This window comes from Parasteatoda tepidariorum, chromosome 1 (genome assembly GCF_043381705.1).
Source record: "Parasteatoda tepidariorum isolate YZ-2023 chromosome 1, CAS_Ptep_4.0, whole genome shotgun sequence".
In the NCBI taxonomy this organism is placed as follows: domain Eukaryota; kingdom Metazoa; phylum Arthropoda; class Arachnida; order Araneae; family Theridiidae; genus Parasteatoda; species Parasteatoda tepidariorum.
Window position 1 is genome coordinate 25,267,243 of NC_092204.1, and position 18,751 is coordinate 25,285,993.

The 18,751-nt window shown below is 28.9% G+C and overlaps 1 protein-coding gene across 3 annotated transcripts in view; it reads right to left on the reverse strand.

The window, feature by feature from the left end:
• Positions 1–18,751, reverse strand: part of LOC107448201 (cell adhesion molecule Dscam1) — a 233,495-nt gene that overhangs the window by 111,047 nt on the left and 103,697 nt on the right. For all 3 annotated transcript variants that reach the window (XR_006225556.2, XM_071177674.1, XM_043045821.2), the window contains exons 8-9: positions 11,820–12,233; positions 1,212–1,373 (exon numbers count right to left, since the gene is read on the reverse strand). Coding sequence is in view for 2 of the 3 variants with exons in the window: in XM_071177674.1 (XP_071033775.1) it covers positions 1,212–1,373; positions 11,820–12,233 (576 nt within the window). In the remaining variant the exon portion in view is untranslated. The remainder of the gene's footprint in view (positions 1–1,211; positions 1,374–11,819; positions 12,234–18,751) is intronic.

Genomic DNA, 18,751 nt, shown 5'->3' on the forward strand with positions numbered 1-18,751 from the left:
AAATTCGATGGTGTTTTAGCAATATATTTCTGTCTCGCTTCTGGAAACTAAGAGAAGAAATAGGGGTGTTTCTTACTGAGTAAAAATTTCCTCTCAGTGATCGCCTGAATTTGTTTTCGATGGTATTTAACACTAGAACCACGGAGTTACTCCACTGGATAATTCGATGGTTTTTTTAGAAATATATTTCTGTCTCGCTGTTGAGAACTCGGAGAAGAAATAAGGGTGTTTCTTACTGAGAGAGAATTTCCTCTCAGTGATCGTCTTAATTTACTTTCGAGGCTACTTAAACAAGCATATCTGTCAGACATTTTCTGTCTTTTAAATATGGTGAATCTTAGTCTTATGCATGCTACAATTTTTCTAGTAGAACACAAAATCGGAACTATTATTAAAAATTTAAAATTGTGGCATCATCGTCCCATTTCGAAGAGAGATATGATTTGAAGCACTTCGTAAAGAGGAAAAGATTTCTGAATGAAACACGATGCTTATTATATTGTATTTGCTAACTTCAAAGCAAATTTTAAGTGAATGTTTTCCTGTCTCTGAGAGGAAAAATAGCTGTACTAGAGATTCATTTGCAATAGATGTCTTATGAACAGCATGGTCTGAGAAGAACAGCTGATAGAATTTTCCACAGATGGCTATATTTGTATTTCAGATTCAGAGTTTTACGTGAATGTTTTCCTGTCTCCGAGAGGAAAAATGACAGTACTAGAGATTCAATTGCAATAGATGTCTTATGAACAGCATGGTCTGAGAAGAACAGCTGATAGAATTTTCCACAGATGACTATATTTGTATTTCAGATTCAGAATTTTACGTGAATGTTCTCCTGTCTCCGAGAGGAAAAATAACAGTACTAGAGATTCAATTGCAATAGATGTCTTATGAACAGCATGGTCTGAGAAGAACAGCTGATGGAATTTTCCACAGATTGCTTGATTTGTATTTCAATACAATAGTTTTTAGTGTAATATTTTAATCATACAATCATAGAAAAAAAATTTCAAAAAAATATAATGACAATATTTTGTATAATTACAACATTTCTTTATAAAACATTTAAAAAATCTTGTACTTAATTATGTAGGTATTATAGTATTTGTAAATAACTGCATGAGCTCACAGACAAAAGAAGATATAAGAATATTTTAAAATTATATATATATATATATATATTCAGGAAATGCCACAATTTTAGTTACCTAAAACAGAAACAAATGTTGAACCAGATGCAGTCAGATCATCTGGACTTTTAGCTATGCAAGTGTATTCACCCTCATCCGCTGCTTTTTGGACGTCCTGTATTTCTAGAACACCAGCAGAATTTATCTTGTGCCTGTGATCTAGAGGCAAAATTATTCCTCCTACAAATAAAAAACAAAAATTTAGCAAGAATGTAAATGTTCATATTGCACTATATACAGAATGTTTAAGAAATTACTGTCTCAACACATATCATCAGAATCCTCACACAAAGCTATTGATACTATTAAAGTATTAAATTCATAAAAAAAATTTAAGCAATCACCGATTTTAATAAATATTTTCAGAATCTTTATTGTTCTGAAGGACATTTAAATATTATATTGAGAAAAAGAAAGTATGGTCAATTCTACCATGATGCGGTAAAATTCCCCTTGATTCTGACTCTACAGGAACATCAAAAGGTTGCTAGTTTTCACCGAAGTGTGATGGTAATGAATTTAGTAAAATTAAATTAACAATAAGATATTGTTTTAGAAAATTTTATCAAGGAAACAGACTTAATTAACAGATTAATAATTGTCGTAGGAAACTATGTCTTAAAAAATGAAATAAAACTAAGTTATTTTTAGTACCTTTTATCAGTTAAACTAGAATCGATATTTGTATATTCCAATCATATATTCATAGAAAAGCAAATATTCAGTTTTTTACAACTTTTGTTATTCACCAGAAAATTTCAATTTTGGTCTTAATTCACGTAAATATTTTTTTCTATTCATGCCACAAGGTTTACGAAAATATATAATTAGTATAATAATTACGATTATTTATAACGGTTTGAAAATCATTGATGCGCAAAATCCTATAGAAAAATGTACGAGAATACTTTTTTACATTCTTTAAAATGTAGTTTTATTCAGATTTCTGAAAGTCTCATAAACTTTGTGAATTCGCTTAAGGCAGTTTTAAAACCACGAAATTAAAGAAAAAATTACCATATTTATAGTGTTTAGTTGAGATGAGAGCTCGAAGAGAGACAAAGAAATGAAAGCAGTAGCTAAGAGTTTTAACAGTAATTTTAGAAAAAACAATACTGACATTTTGATTTTTTTTAAAAAATCAAGCTCATTATTCACTATAACACAAGATCCTAAAATATAACATGCCAAATCAGCACCTTAAATAGAGTATTCATTCATCTTAAATTCATGTGTAAACAATTACTTTCCAATCCACTTCAAAATATTTATTCCATTATCATCCAGCCATTTTGTGATTTCGTCTTGTAGGAGAAAGACTAGCATTGTTGGGGTTGTAACAAAAAACCGTCAGGGTAAATAGCTTCCAGAGTAGGAAGGTGAGAAGGAACTTTTGCTTTGCTCAGAACTAGGATGATCATTTTTTAGCGATAAGCATGACATTCTACACTTAACAATTGCTGAGAAATGAATGATCCTCCAGATCCTGGTGTGGTCTTCTGTAAGCCTCTTCGTTATTTTTAGTCGTTTTTTTCCAAGTGGAAAATTGGAGCTTTGTTCTTTCCAGTCATTTCCATTAGTTTTCGGATTTATGAATATCCACGTTTATTAAAGTGTCAGGTTTCTTTCTGTATCTTTCTTGACAGGACACAATTCTTCACTCAAATCAGTTTTTTTAAATGAAATATGTTTTTAAACAAAAAGAAATTGTTGGTTTGAATTGAGTTCAACAATAAGAGGAAAGCGTGTTATGTAGTTTAGTTCCCTTATAACATCTTTTATCTACAAAATATTATAATGACAAGAATTACCGAAAATGCAAAACTTTATAAGTCAAATTTTCTTACTCCATTCTATATTGGTCATAACATATCAAGTTGTATGATTTTAACTATATATAAAAAACTAATGATGGTGTCACTGTTTTCCCTTGTTGACGGCGCATTATTATTGACTGGAAAAATCATGTTTTAGGATCCAGTTTTTTCACACTGATGTTTATATTGTTTTGGTTGTCATCAGCATAAAATTAATATAAGCCATGAATGTAATGTTTTCTTATAAACATTGAGTACTGAGTATAGTTAAGTGCGGCGAGCTCTCTGCTTATCGCTTATAGCTCTGTGTTTCAATAGGTAAAGCTTAATTCAGGTTGGGGCTGGGTAGATAGCACAAGTTTAGAGTGAACTGCTAAATATTTTCTTATAAATATTTTTGTATCACTACTTTAAAATTACTTACCATTACTGTTATTATTGCATTTTTGATTTTGCTTGTTTTCTAAATTAAGAGTTTGACAGGATTGTTTTTATTATTAATGTTATTATTAGAAAAACGTAATTTTATGTTACACTTTACAATAAAGTTATTTAAATCAATCAGTGTCCGATCTTATTAACCGTTTTACAATTGTATATTATTTTTTTGGAGCAAATTACTTTAATATACTGATATGAATTACGGTTAAAGGGATTCGTTTAATGATTTAGAACTTAACTTTTAACTCCATGCACAAAGTGATGAGTGCCAACATAGTATTTAAAATAAATCCGTCTGCTTGAGAAGCAAAAATGTCAAATTACAGTTGTGTACTCATCAAGTTTGCCACAATAATATACTTTTAATTATAAATGCGAGGAAAATTATAAATCGACTATGTCAACCTTCATCTATCAAAAGGTACCTCAAAATATAATTGAGTTAACGCGTCTTATATACTAGTGATTTGGTATTTTATATTTATAGTGGTAGTTACGCCACATTACTCCCCTTCCAGAATTTTATCTGTCATAGAATTTGATGAACGGTTACCACTAGTTGATTCATGCTGTTTATTTATTTATATGAAATTTGCTCATTTTATATATATATATATATTGGTTCTTCTTTTTTTGTGTTTATAGCATTTCTCTCATTATTATTTTTTTTCTTTATAGCAATTCGCTCATTATATATTTTCTTCCTTCATTATTGTTTTCTTTTTTGACCGAGAGACTGTATTTACTTCACCGAATCTTCTTTTCTTTAGCAGTATATTTTTAAGTAAATCAATAATTTAATGTGGATCATCCATCGATATTGGCATGTTCTTATCACGTCCTCAGGTCACCACCAATGAGAGGATTTAATTATCGACCATGTCAACCCTCATCGATCAAAAGGTACCTCGTGATGGAATTAAGTTAACATGTCTTATATACTATTGATTTGGTATTTTGTATCTATAGTGGTAGTTACGCCACAAATATTCTGTATATAGTTTGATTTCAAAAAATGATTTATGTTCACTAATAGATCTTAATAGTATCGTAAGGGAAGTATTTAAATGTGGGATGTGGTGGCACAAGTGCTATTTTTAGTAAATATGTAGTATGTACTATTTTTAGTACATATGTTTAGCTGAATAATTTCAACTATTTTGTGCCTAGAAACAACAATTATTGTGAAGCAATCAGCGGGGCTGGTGAGCGTTAGCGAACAGGGCTTCAGTTTCCTAGTATGAAATAAATTGTGACGTTTAATTATTTCAAGTGAATTATAAGTTAAAAATTTATGATAGACTATACAATACCATTTCTAAAGATTTAGTATTTTCAAAGAGAGTTAATTCTATTCTGTTAAAAAAAACGTCATTAAAGTTCTTTTAAGACATTAATCGAAGACATATTTTTTTTAAAAATATCTCTACAAATTTTAACTATATCAATTAAATAAATGAGATTTTTAATAATTAATATATAAAATTTATAATACCGCTTGAATACACGCTTTTAAAATGCAGCACTACCTAACAAATTTATTTCTTTTCATATTTTAAAAACACGCTCTCACGGAAAAAAGAGCAAAATTTTTATGACGTTAATTTTAAAACACTTCATCGAAAATTTTCAACAGATAATTAGTTTTTAATGAGAAATTCTCCTTCAGTTAAGTAATCAAAAACAGTTTTGTTATGACAAATTACATTTAAAATTTTAACTATCAATATATTATCATGTGGTATATAGATATGAACGGAAACAGAAATAATTCTGACATAAAACGGAATATTTATTTTTTTTCCTTTCAATTAACGTAAAAATAAGAAAAAAATTTAATGAAAGCTCGTTCATAAAGTAAGTAAAAAAATGAAACTAGATTTCGTTATAGTATATATTTTAATTAATATTAGACAAAAGTTAAATTTACTTTAATTCAATGTTTTTTTTAAGCTCAAAAAGTATTTTTTCCTTAATGCATAATGCTTAAAGTTAAAAGATATTTTTTAATGAATTCTCTCGCTGTAAGAAAATAGTTTTTGCCTACTCCGTAATGAGTACTCTTAAAATATAATTTATAGAATCCTTACATAAAATGAAGTAAAAAAATGAACATTATGAGTCAAAAGCTGATATTCGCGAGCGAAAAATAAAACATTTTTTAGTATCTATAGCAAAGTTCTCTGAGAGTTCCTTTTTACTACAGAAAAAAAACATATTGCATAATCATTACATTACAAAATATTTGTGCATAAGAGCTGTGCTCCATAGAGCAGGTTAAGGTTAAAGTCACTACAGTAGACGTCAAAAAAGTTTGACATTGACCTGGACACAGAAGACTGCATTTGTCATTTCAGAGCGAATCGTGGACTGAGGCTATGCAGTGTAGTGCTGTCATCTGTCGAAAACCGAGACAGTCGCGCATTGATTCTACGTGGTTGCGGGAAAAGTGTTCGTTTGACACATGTTGGGATCGAACTAGGTGTCTTTGTGTTCATAGCATGGTATTCTAACCACAATAGGAAAACTTGCAACCCAAGCCAGATGACTTAGGAAGCTTTATATAGTTGAACTTGTGGGAGATTTAATTTTCGACTATGTCAACCTTCATCTATCAAAAGGTACCTCGTGATGGATTCAAGTTAACATGTCTTATATACTATTGATTCGGTATTTTAATATTTGTAGTGGTAGTTACGCCACATTACTCCCCTTCCAGAATTTTATCTGTGATAGAATTCGATGAACAGATACCACTAGTTGATTAATGCTGTTTATTTATTAACTTCAATTTTTGCTCATTATATATTTTTTTTTNTTTTTTTTTTTTTTTTTTTTTTTTTTTTTTTTTTTTTTTTTTTTTTTTTTTATTTATTTTTATATAGCTTTTCGCTATTTTTTCCCATCATTTTTTTATAGCTTTTCGCTATTATTATTTTTTTTTTCTAGCATTTCGCTCATTATTATTTTTTTTTATTAACCGGGAGACTTTTTATTTACTTCACCGGATTTCTTCTTCATTTTTTTTTTTGAGCAATATATTTTTTTTAAAGCAAATCAACTGTTTATTGTGGATTCATCCATCAATATTGACAATTTCTTATCACGTCCGCAGGTCACCAATGTGGGGGAATTAATCTTAGACTATGTCAACTTTCATCTATCAAAAGGTACCTCGTGATGGATTCAAGTTAACATGTCTTATATATTATTGATTCGGTATTTTAATATTTGTAGTGGTAGTTACGCCACAAACTCATCAATACGGTTTATTTGCATAAAGCAAATCTGATGAATAGAACTTTTAAAAACAATTATTACACACGCAATATTCTTTACTTCTTTCTTTTTAAATCTTTTGCATCTCGTCAATGTAACTTCGTTTTTTTGCTTTATGTGAGAACAATGTAAAAATGTCTGGTTTGCTGTTGATATGAAAGTTTTTTGTAATCGTAACAAAAAAAATTTGAACCTATCAAGTAAAATCTGTTCCATTGTTTAAAAGCCCTCGGATATCTCCGTATAATAAGGCATAGTTCACACTTGTGGTGGAGAACTGTATGTCGAGAGTTTGATCCCGATAATCAACAAAACAACCACCGTGTATAAGAAGCAAAAACAAGTTAAATTTGTCGTGACTAGATTTCCTGACGCTTGTTGCGCTGTGTTAGTTTCGAGAAAGTAGTACCAGCTCAGGCACTGTCCTTGTCTTCTGACAAGGATTAAAATTACGTTGCATTCCTACCATAAACGCTCAAAGATTGAAGCCAGGAAAACGAGACTAGGTGTTTGGTCATGGTTGAATCATGGGCAAAAAATGAGCTTTCGGCAGAATGAGATGAAATCTTACAGACGATTTCTGTATTTTTACAGAAAATTTCTGTTTTTTTTTCCTTCCTTTTTTTGCTTTTTTACATTTTTTTTCCTGGCATTGTAGGATGATAGAGCCTACGAGAAACAGATTTAAGTGTTGCTAACATAGTAGAAACTAGCCTATATTTGTGAATCCATCAGTTAGTTGCCTTTCGCAAGTAATAAGTAGCACTGCAACTCATTAAAGGAATCCTAAAACTTCCTTCATTAGAAACTGAGTGAAACTTAGAATACGTTTTCTAATCCTTTCTCAAGTCTCTCTGATCGACGTACATTCATTGAAGTCGCCAAATAAGCCTTCCCCAAATGCCCGTTTCTCTCTCTCTAATCGCCTTCCTGCGCCAAAATCCCTTCCCTATTCGAAACGCGCTAACTCTGCATCTTGAAAAGCGAGCTGAACTTGAGCTCTAAGCGTCCTGTCGGGACCCCTTTTGCCTTTAATTAGAACTTCCTCTAATCAGCTTAAAGTTGGGTCTCTACGTGTGGGACCCATGGAGGGAGGGATGGGAGAAAATTAAGTTAATTTATTATCTCCCAAACGCTGAAAAGGTCATCCTGTTTTCCTGCATAATGACGTAAAGGAAATTTAAGTTTCAATTTGCGCCATTAAAATCAGCATAAATTAGATTGAAAATATCAATTTTCTTTTTTAAACTATTTCTTTTTATTTCAATATTTCTTTCGAGAGTGATTAGAAAAGTGATTATTTCGCAAATTACTTTCCGTGTAGTGTTCTTTTTATCATGCGTGAAAACAAAACTTTGCGATTATATTTGGTTACACTGATAGAAAATGGTACTTTACAATAAAAATTGCTGTCTAGGTAGTTTTGTTTGAAGTGTTCATTAAACTACATGCACTCACACAATTTAATTTTCCAACACTCTATCGATATTGATTAAAATTTAATTAAATATTACCTCATACATTTTTATCCAATTGAAATGTGATTGTAGTAGCGCTCATTAGTAATTTTTAAGGTAAAATGTATAATGAATGTTTTAAATGGCAGAGAAGTCCACAAAAAGAAATCAAATTCTAAGAACAATGCCAGCAAAATTCCGAACCTGATTGTATTATAATTTTCCGTAATCAATGTAATGTTTTGTGATTAAAACAAACATAGAGGCAAAACAATTTGCCTTAAATTATGCCTAATTAATTTCGAGAGTTTCTTTTTCATGCATAAAAGCATTTCATATAAAGCACTGACCATTCACAAAAGAATATCTTTAACTTGTTTCGATTTTATTTCCAACGCTGAAAAGTGGTATTTCACATCGAATGTGTCGTTTTTTTTCTTCAAATTTAACATCATGACCTAATAATTTTGCATGAGATCAATTACCTGGGAGGAAAATTGCTGAGGTGACAAATAATTGGAGACTATCTGGAAACTCTCTTTTAACTCTGCTGAAATTTAGACTGTTGTTACAATTTAAAACATTCATTATACATTTCTGTTTAAAAATTACTAATGAAAGCTACCACAAGCGCATTTCAATTAGATAAAAATTTATGAGGTTATAATTGAATTTTCATCAATATCGATATCGTGTTAGAATTTGAAATTGTGTCGCTGTATATAATTTAATGAACACTTCAAACAAAACCACCTAGAAAGCAATTTGAATTCAGACTGGAGTTACAATTTCAGCTCCTGATACTAAAAATAATTTTAAAAAAGTATTTCATTCATTCAGGAGGAAAAATGAATTTTTCGCAGTATTTTAGCATTCGGCATTGTCACAAATTGAATTCGCAAAGGTTTTATCACTTATGTTTAAACAGTAACGTGATGTTTGCTAGATAAAAGATCGGCCTAATGAAAAATGAAGTTTATTCAGCATTCTTTAATAATAAATTGTTTTCTATTCATTATCTCACATAAGTTTAACGATAAACGTGGATGGCACGTGATTACAACGTTATTTAATTACTATTTCTAAAGTTACCTTAAACCATGTATTTTGTTTTGTTTATCGCTACGCATTTGAGATGAATTTATACAAAACTACTAGGGGGTAAGGCCAAAGGGTAACATGTTGGTAAGGGGGTAACATGTTGGCTGCTACTCACCACTCCCGATGATTGCTTTGCAATAGTTGTTGTTTCTTGGTCGAAAACAGTTTTTTTACTAAAGTTAACATTATTCAATTAACATATATGTAATAAAAGGAATTCTGTTTGCTCACGCTCTTACCTCCACTTCCCAAGAGCAAATATTATTATCTATTAGTATTATATTAGCAAATATTATTTAGATCTATTGGGTGAACAGAAGTAGTTCTTGTAAACAATTATTCTTTAAAATAAAATTTATATTGTTATAACATTATATTGTTTAAACAAATTTGATGAGTTCACTACCGTAATTTAATAATTTTGCTTACCAAAATAGCCTATATGCATTAAATACTATTTTTACTTGCACTTCACTGTGCATGAAGTTGATCGATAAGTTCTAAATCATTAAACAGATATCATCAACTGTAATGTATAACAGTGTATTAATGTTTTTTGCCCAACAATAATTATAATGTGGTTAATAAGATTGGACCACCTTTCTAAATAACTTTATCTTAAAATGCAGCGCAGGATTACATTATAATATTAATTAGCAAAAAAACATTTCTCTTAGTTTTAAACTCTTGAGTTGAAAACGTAATAATAGAAGTACAGGAAAATAACTTGAAATTAGGGCTACAGAAATATTTATTGAAAAACAATCCCTCTTTGACTTTATTATTTTTTATACTGGAATTTTTTGTGCCGAAACAATATGGAAATAACTGAGGAAAAGTTGGATCCTACTACGTGATTTTCAGTCCAATAAAAATGCTCGCACAACCATGGAAAACTGCGACACTGTCAGTAGATTTTTATTTATGCTAAGAAATAAATTGAAGACAGCAGAAATCGTAATAAAAAAATAATTAAGTTGTACTAAGAAGCAAAACTTTTGGCTTAAATTGCTTGATTGTGGAAACGAAACAGCATTAAGGCGACTAATATTGAATATAGTTTATCTTTATTTAGGTCAAAATGTTTTGCTGAATCTAATAGTAAATTTTTATTACCACGGGTTGGTCGCGGGAATAAAATTAAGATTAATAATAATTATTATAGTTAATCTTTAGTTTAAATCAGTAAATTTCTAAAAGTGTATTCTGATTAATTTAATAATGTAACATTGCCGGAAAAGGTAACAAATAGCTAAGAATTATTTTAGCCTTATTAATTGTGTCAGTATATGCCGTCCAGTTTTGTGTATGATTACATTGTGTTGAACAATACTTTTATATACTTTATTTTACCCCGAAAGAAGAGCAGGTATTCAGATAGCAATGACACTGTTAACTTTAAACCAGTATTTGTTTTAATGTATCCGACTGGTTTCAGCAGTTTTTTATTCTTAAATAACAATATAAGATTTAAAAAAAAACTAGTTTATTTGTTTTATTACGTGTAAGAACTTATAAAACTAGCCAAAAAATATAATTATTATTATTTTTCTTTTCATGTTTATAGGTAAAAATAAGACATTTTTTGGATGTGTAAAAAGACTGAAACACTGTAAAAGAATTTCTATCACCTAAAACAAAAAATAAAAACTTTAAGGATTTTATTTAAAAGGGCATCAATTATGTTTTGAACTGTTATCTTAAAAACAAGTGCATATACTACTGAAGTAGGAATCAATGTAGTTAAAAAAGCAATTTTTTAAAGTATCCGTACTTGTCTTTGTGAAAAAACAAGCATAAAAAATGAAATTCTACTTTTTCCTCTCCGTCTGTAGTGCTATAATCATAAACACTCATGAAAAATTTTATACAATTATTTTAAAAACAAAATGAGATATCATGTTCAAAGTGGTGCAAAATGTGAAAAAAATAAAATTTTGAGATTAATGCCTTTATAGACTTAAAATTATTAGTCTATCCTCTATTACCATCTTGCACAAAGGCTGACATAACTTTGTACATAATTAGAGTACAAACAAAAGTAAAATATTTTTTTGAAAGCTAAGAATACTGGGATTCTAAATTTAAAATATACTCAATTTCGAAAATTTTGCCAAAATAATGTTTTGGCGCTAGTCAGATACCTCAGGCACTGCATCTTTGCCCAAACTGACGATACAGTGCATCAAAATTGTATTGAATGCAATCCAGGGTAGAAAAACGATATAGCTTATCTGAGAATCGATTCGATGGAACGTGATAGGTGATCATAGATGAATTTTTTTTAAATAATTTTATATGACTTAGCAGCTTGTTTTCAATTGTTATTAGTATTTTTCTTCTACATAATGATACCATATTTTTGTATTAGATAATTTTTGACAACATAAACATTTCAAAAAAATTACATTACTTAGTGATGTGTTGATAACTCTGAAAAACTAAAGTGAATGTAATAAAATACACAATGTATAATATTATTTTAGCCATGCAAATTTTTTTTCCTAGGAGTAAATACTTTTGCATCTCACCTTTTTGCCAAACAATGCTCTTTATTGGATATCCTCCAACCGGGCAGTTGAGAACTAGGGTTTGATCTGATACGGCTGATACATTTGGAAAAGGTCTGACAAATGGTGGGCCGTATACGTTGAGTTTTGCAGCGTGCCACACAGCTCCAACATCATTGCTGACATCACAACGATACACACCACTGTCTTCCACGCGTGTGTCACTTATGTTCAAATAACTGGTCACGTGACCCTGAGCTGAAATAAAATCTCCGATTCTGATCCTGGGATTTTGAGACGAGCTGAGTTCGTGGTCATACAGTGTCCATATCACTCTTGGAACGAAGTTGCCAGCTGACACGCATTTCAAACTGACCCTCTCACCAGCGTGGACGGTTGTGTCCGGGAAAGCGGACAAAAGATATGGGGGTACATCTGCAAAATGACAAAAAAGTATTTATAATTTTACTGCTATTGCTTTCTGATATTGCTATTACTTCTATAATTGCTTAATATAGGTATCGTTACGAAGTAAAACAATTAAAACATTCCCGAAACAGCCAATTGTTGATTAAGATTATGGTTCGACAATTTTGACACCAACACCATGATGGTAACAATATAGTCAGAATTGCACACTAGCAGTCTTTATTTCACGTAAAAATTGAAACCAACGAATCTCAAGCTGGGTAGAATCAGAAGTGAGAATCCCGGTCGAACACTGACAACTCAATGCCTTACGAATGTGCCATCGATATACCATAAGAAAACAAATACAAAATATTTATGTCGTGTGCACCATAATCATCGTCATTTAACTTTGGATGACCAGACTAAACCATGTGGGGACATTTAGTGACCCCATATTAAAATTTAACATTTTAATTCAATATTTTTTTTATCATGAAATGAATCAAGAATATGAGAAATATTAAATGTTAGAAAAATATTAAATATTAGAAACTATAAAAATATTAAAAGCGCTACAATTTTTTGAAAATGAAATATTCACTCAAAATTAGCGTTAGGGTCACTTAATGACTTCACTTGGACATCCGAGTGTTAAAGTCTATTTTTAAGATTCTCGTAAAAAACAAAATTGTAAGAACAAATATTGTCATTTTTTAACTGGGGAAAAAAGGAGTAAACGTTATCGAAATATGGCTATTTTCTTTCTAGGTAATCAGTGTAAAAAAAAAAGTTAGGGAAATCGTATTTTGAAACCAAGTGTTTCATATCACAACTCTTTAATTCAATGACACAATTAAACATTTTTTTAATACTCTTAATTTACGATTAAAATATGCATTAAAAACGTGTAATTCCTCCTGAAATCAATTTAATGCTACACAAAAAATTAATGAGGCATTTTATTCAAAACACCAAACTACTTTGAAAAAATAAAAAAATAATAAGTATCGGTGATGTGAAAATCGAGACTTTACAAAGGAAACCTAGTTTAGCAGCTACTTCAGCTATTTTTAATTAAGGTTTTTAAGCCTCGCATCATAAATTTGAAACTTGTAGTTTCAGGAGCTTTTATAAAAAATAAAAAAAAATATTCTTGTAATTATTTTGAAAGATTCTCATTAAAAAAGAGTTCAAGTACTTATTAAAAATAAGTTGTGCAATGTGATAAATCTAGAAAAAAATGTTTTGCTTATAATAGCTTTTCGCCATCATGTTTAAACATCTCTTGAGAGAGTTTCAACTACTTGAACAAGAAGTAGATCTTCTATACATTATATCGATTAAATTTATTATCAATGAAGAATATTTCACATATTACAGACAGTTTATGTGGGTAGTTATTGATTTTTTTTTCAGCTAAGAACACCTTCTCTGACCTACAATATCATTTATTGTACTGTCTTTCTCACTATCAAATATCAATTAAAAACTTTTAGTTTTTATTCTCTATTTTAATCACATTTTTAGTCTGATGAAAATAGCTCCGATTTTGTAGTTTAAAAGCATTTCGCAAGGCCTTAAATGCTTTTGTCATAATGTTGTTTTGAATTATTCATAAAAGATGTTTTGTTCTACCATAATTTATGCTTTTTTTTGATCGAGTTGATTTATGTTGGTTTTCATATCATTAAAATGTAATAATAACTTGGGAAAACTGAGAATTTTTGGCACTTCCTTCTTTTTGCTTTCAAAATGGTTTTAAGACAGTCAAAGCTGCTCGTGACACTTGTGTTGTTGGGGAGGGAGCCATAGCTGAAAGAACGGGTGTCCCGATTTTTAAAATTGAAATTTAACCTCATAGACGCCTCTTGTTTTGAATCTGTAATTAAGTTTGATGAAGAGTAACTATTTACGCAAAAATTAGTAACAAACAGCGGAGAATTGGCAGAGAAAATCAAATATTCCCACGCTTTAAACATTTTAAGAGTAAAAAAAAATGGTGCTAACTTAGTTACTAAACTAATACTTATCTTTTTGTTTTGTTCATAATTACATTATTACATTTTAATTACATGTAATTACATATTACATATTTACATATTTATATTATATTATTGTAATTATGTATTTATAATTACATACTGTATTAAAAAATTATAAAAAAAATAGTAATAAATTGTGAGCAAATCGTAATGTATTGATTAATAGAAAAAATGACATTTTTATTAAATCCTCCACGTAAATCTTTTTAATCCAATGTTCACATATTGAAATTAGTGGGTATGGTCTTTTTTACTTTTACTAAGCTTATATTACGCTTTTCTAATTAGTCAAATTAAAGATTATTTTTTCAATAGAAATTTCTTCCAAAAATATTATATTTCTTGGGAATTTACTTAATTTTTGACTGAATTACATTTTATATATAATTCAATATTTATATTACATTTTATTTAGAGTTATCATTTCATAAAAATAATCTCAAAAAAATATTATTTATATTTAATAATTAAAGCAATGTTTCTAGATATTAAATTAATATTAACTGAAATATACTTCTCTTAAAGTAAAGTGTAATAAATAGCTTTCATGAATTACTTTGCAGAAAAGTTGTTTAATTTTATTACACTTTGTTATATTACGAACATTAAAAGCGAACATTATATTTTTTACTACTAATAACTAGTTTAAACAATTCGTTATTGTTAACGTTAATAACTCCTATTTTATGTGATACATTATTAGTTAACACCAACAATTAATTAAAAGATACGTCTTATGTGTTGCATATTTCCTGTTACAAATGCAATGAATAGTTTTCATGAGTTACTTCGCAGAGAAACTTCAGAATTTTACAACACATAGTTAAAATACAAACATTGAAAACTAAATACATTTTAAGCGACTTTTAATGAAAATAAAAAATTCATTATTGTTTCGGATTTAATTTACGTCTTAGGGGATACATGATTAGTTAATAAGCATAATAAATAAAAATATACGTCTTACGATCCTGTTACAAACACAACAAATAGTTTTTATAAATTATTTTGGAAAGAAACTGCAAAGCCTTACAAATAAATGGTGGTAACATACATTTAGTTATACTTAAAGTAGTATAAATTGAATATAATTTTTTAAACTACCTGTAACTAATGTAAAAATTCATTATGTTTAAAGTTACTAAGTTGGTTTTTTTCCTTAATATGATCCCTATTGCTCCAAATTGCGAAAATATAATTTTCACAATGCAGTTTCAAGGCTTTATAATTTTTCACAATAATTTAAAATAAAATTAGTTTGTGATTGCTCAACAATATTTACTAAAATGCACCTTTTTTATCACTTAAATAAATATGTACTTTATATATTTTTAATGTTTTTTGAATGAAAGAAAAAGATAGTTTTTATTATTACAATACGCGAATTTATCGAATAAAATTTATCAAAATTTAACTATTCTTCCTCATGAAATGAATAACAATAAAAAAAACAGTAAATAAGTTTACATTATTAAAACGTTTTTGTGTTGCAGAGAACAGTAATAATAAAAAATAATTTCATGAAATCTGAGATTAAATGTTAATGCATTAAATTTATTTTTCATTTCTGCTAAAAATATAAATTATATATTGTAACATTGAAATAAAAATCAGAATAAATATACCATATGTTTTTACACTTTTATAGATAGATTTAAATAAAAGGAAAAAAAAAATCCTTCCTGTCATATTGAAAGTTTTTATTTCATTAAATGCCTCAGAGAGCAAAATAAAATAAATACTTGTTTCATTTATCACCGCAAATATCTAATTTTAATCGGGTATGTTAAAAGAAAAAAATATTCAATTTCTTTCCTTTCGTAATGATGTGAACTTCACCAAACATCATATTTTTCTTGTGAAAGTATGAATAGATTATTTATTAATCCTTTTTGAAATTTATTTCATTTTTTTCCTCGCAACTCATTCTTCATATTTAGTTTTAAGCTTGTGAATTATAAATCAAAAAAAAAAAATATTTTTGAAAGTAAAACTGAAGGTATATTGAGATGAAGTACATAAGTTTTAAATATACACATTCTGTATATTTGAAGTAACAAATAAAACTGAATCAAATTAGAATATTTTCCGATTGCAAGTTAGACTTTAGATCAGAAAAAAGATGAGAACTCTCTCAACGTCACGTGAGTTAGGATATAAGGACAAATCTATGTGCTGCTGGTTGTTTACCGACATAGAATGTGATTGAATCTAGTTCTATTTTTATTTAATGCGTTAGTTTTTAACAAGGCTGAACTTGATTATAACCGTTTCCCATTTATAAACTGACGGAATATCTCTACTGTAGTGATTTAAGAGACCCTAGCTATCCAACGAAAACAAAATTATTGTTTGCATTTGCGGATATATTAGAAATCCACATTAAGAAACGTTCTAGTTGCCTTGGCCACAAAAGAGTAAGAGAAACCATATTTTGCATATTACTAATAGGTAAATTTAGTGTTATGAGTGAAAGTGGTTTTGTTGCAATTCGGGGACGTCCTGTCGTATGTGTTGGGGATGTCCTGTCCAGTTTGAATATTATGGGTCAATATTAAGGGCAGACGTGTTGTAATGCAGAATATTGACTTCGAATTTCCTCATTTTAACGCTATTCAGCACACTATTATATAAATATATATACATACATAGCAAGAAATAGGGCCAAATTGTGGGCCCCCTGTAAGGCCTATGATTATACGACAGGCCCTGTTAGGCCTATAAAGATCATGCGTCTAGACCATGTAGTAAATATTTATTATTATAAGTATCATTAACAGTCTTGGAAGAGTAAACTAGATCTTAAGAGAGTAGAGAACGGTTATGAGCCTTAGAAATTATTCAATACAATATAATAATCATTTTTAAATAAAACAGTAACTGTTTGTATTGAACTATTTTGAACTACTCTTTAAGTTTTCACTGTGAATAGTTCTTAGAACAGAGAAGTATAGATTCATACTTAATAAATAAGAACATCAGTAACGTTAGAAAATATTAAAATTTGCAGGTCTAATTTTTTCTAGGATATTTTAGAGCTTAAATTGAAAGTTGCAATTTTTGAGCGTGATAAATTAGATTTTGAAGTAACTCAAAAATAATTCCTTTCCCATAAATTAGGTTAATAGATATATCCAGAAATCCAGTCAGCTTCAACTATTAATTATATAGAGGATGTTAATTACCTTACAGAAATGACATTGCTCACGCGACAATCCATTCTAGCATAATGGGACACCATTTTATGTAAAAAGTAAATTACTGATTTAAACTGTACAAAATCACGTATGAAATTACGTTATAAAGTGCAAGAACTTAAGGTGCATCATCCGTAAAATCCATTTTACCCGAAAATCTATCTTTACAAAAAAATATTAATTTTTGCAGTAGTACTTTTTTAACTAGCAAAAAACAATGATTTTTTGATAGTTATTATAGTAAAATTTACGATATATCAGATTTTTTGTTATGTAATATGTTCTGGTAAAAAGTAAATTACTAATCTAAACTGTACAAAATCACGAATGAAATTACGGTATAAAGTGCAGGAAATTAGGGTGCATCCTCCGTGAAATTCATTTTACTCGAAGATCTATCTTTACCACAAAATATTAATTTCTGAAGTAATATTTATTTAACTAGAGAAAAACAATAATTTTACGATAATTGTTATAGTAAAAATTACGGTATATCAGATTTTTTTTATTTCGTAATATGTTCTGGTAAAAATGGGTTTGATGGTTGATTTGATCAGGAATTTTTTACAGTGTAGTTCATACTTGGTTTTTAATGATATGATTAAAAGCGTAGTTAACCCAGTTATACAATCGTGGGAAGTATTCTTCCCATTAAATTCATCAGCATATTATATTTTCCACAGATTATTTTTTGTGGCGGTTTTTGATAACTTCAGAAAAGGAGAAAACACTTATGCGTAGGGTTTTGAAAAAACACTTATGCGTACATAAATGTTAATGTGTGTAACAGTTAAGGGCAGCGTGGGACTTAAAAAAGAGACTGATACAGGAAAGTTATTTTTTTTTCTTGGGGGATGCGCTTTCGTTCATTTGTTCATGTTTAAGGCCAATTCTCTTCACAGTTGGTAAAATTTATAAAAATCTTCACTCATTTTCCCACCAGAAGAAATCTCTTAAAAGTCAAATTTGTTTTTGAAATTGAATATCATTTTATTATCAATTTCAATCACCAAAAATCATTACATCATATCTAGAAAAAAGGGCTTTATAGAATTGATTAAGTTAGAGTTGATAAATTGAATTCAATCCTAATATTCTCTCACTTAGTTTAATTCTTTCATTCAAGTCATTAAAATAGTAGTCAGTGTGATTTATTTATTTATAATTAAGTTATTTTTTTTTCATTGTTTCCTCTGTGCTGCTTGAATTGTTCTCGTTTGATGTTTTAATCATGAATTTCTTATATCATCTATAAAATTTGGTATTTGCCGTTGTGATTTCTATCATACGAAAATTCTTTTTC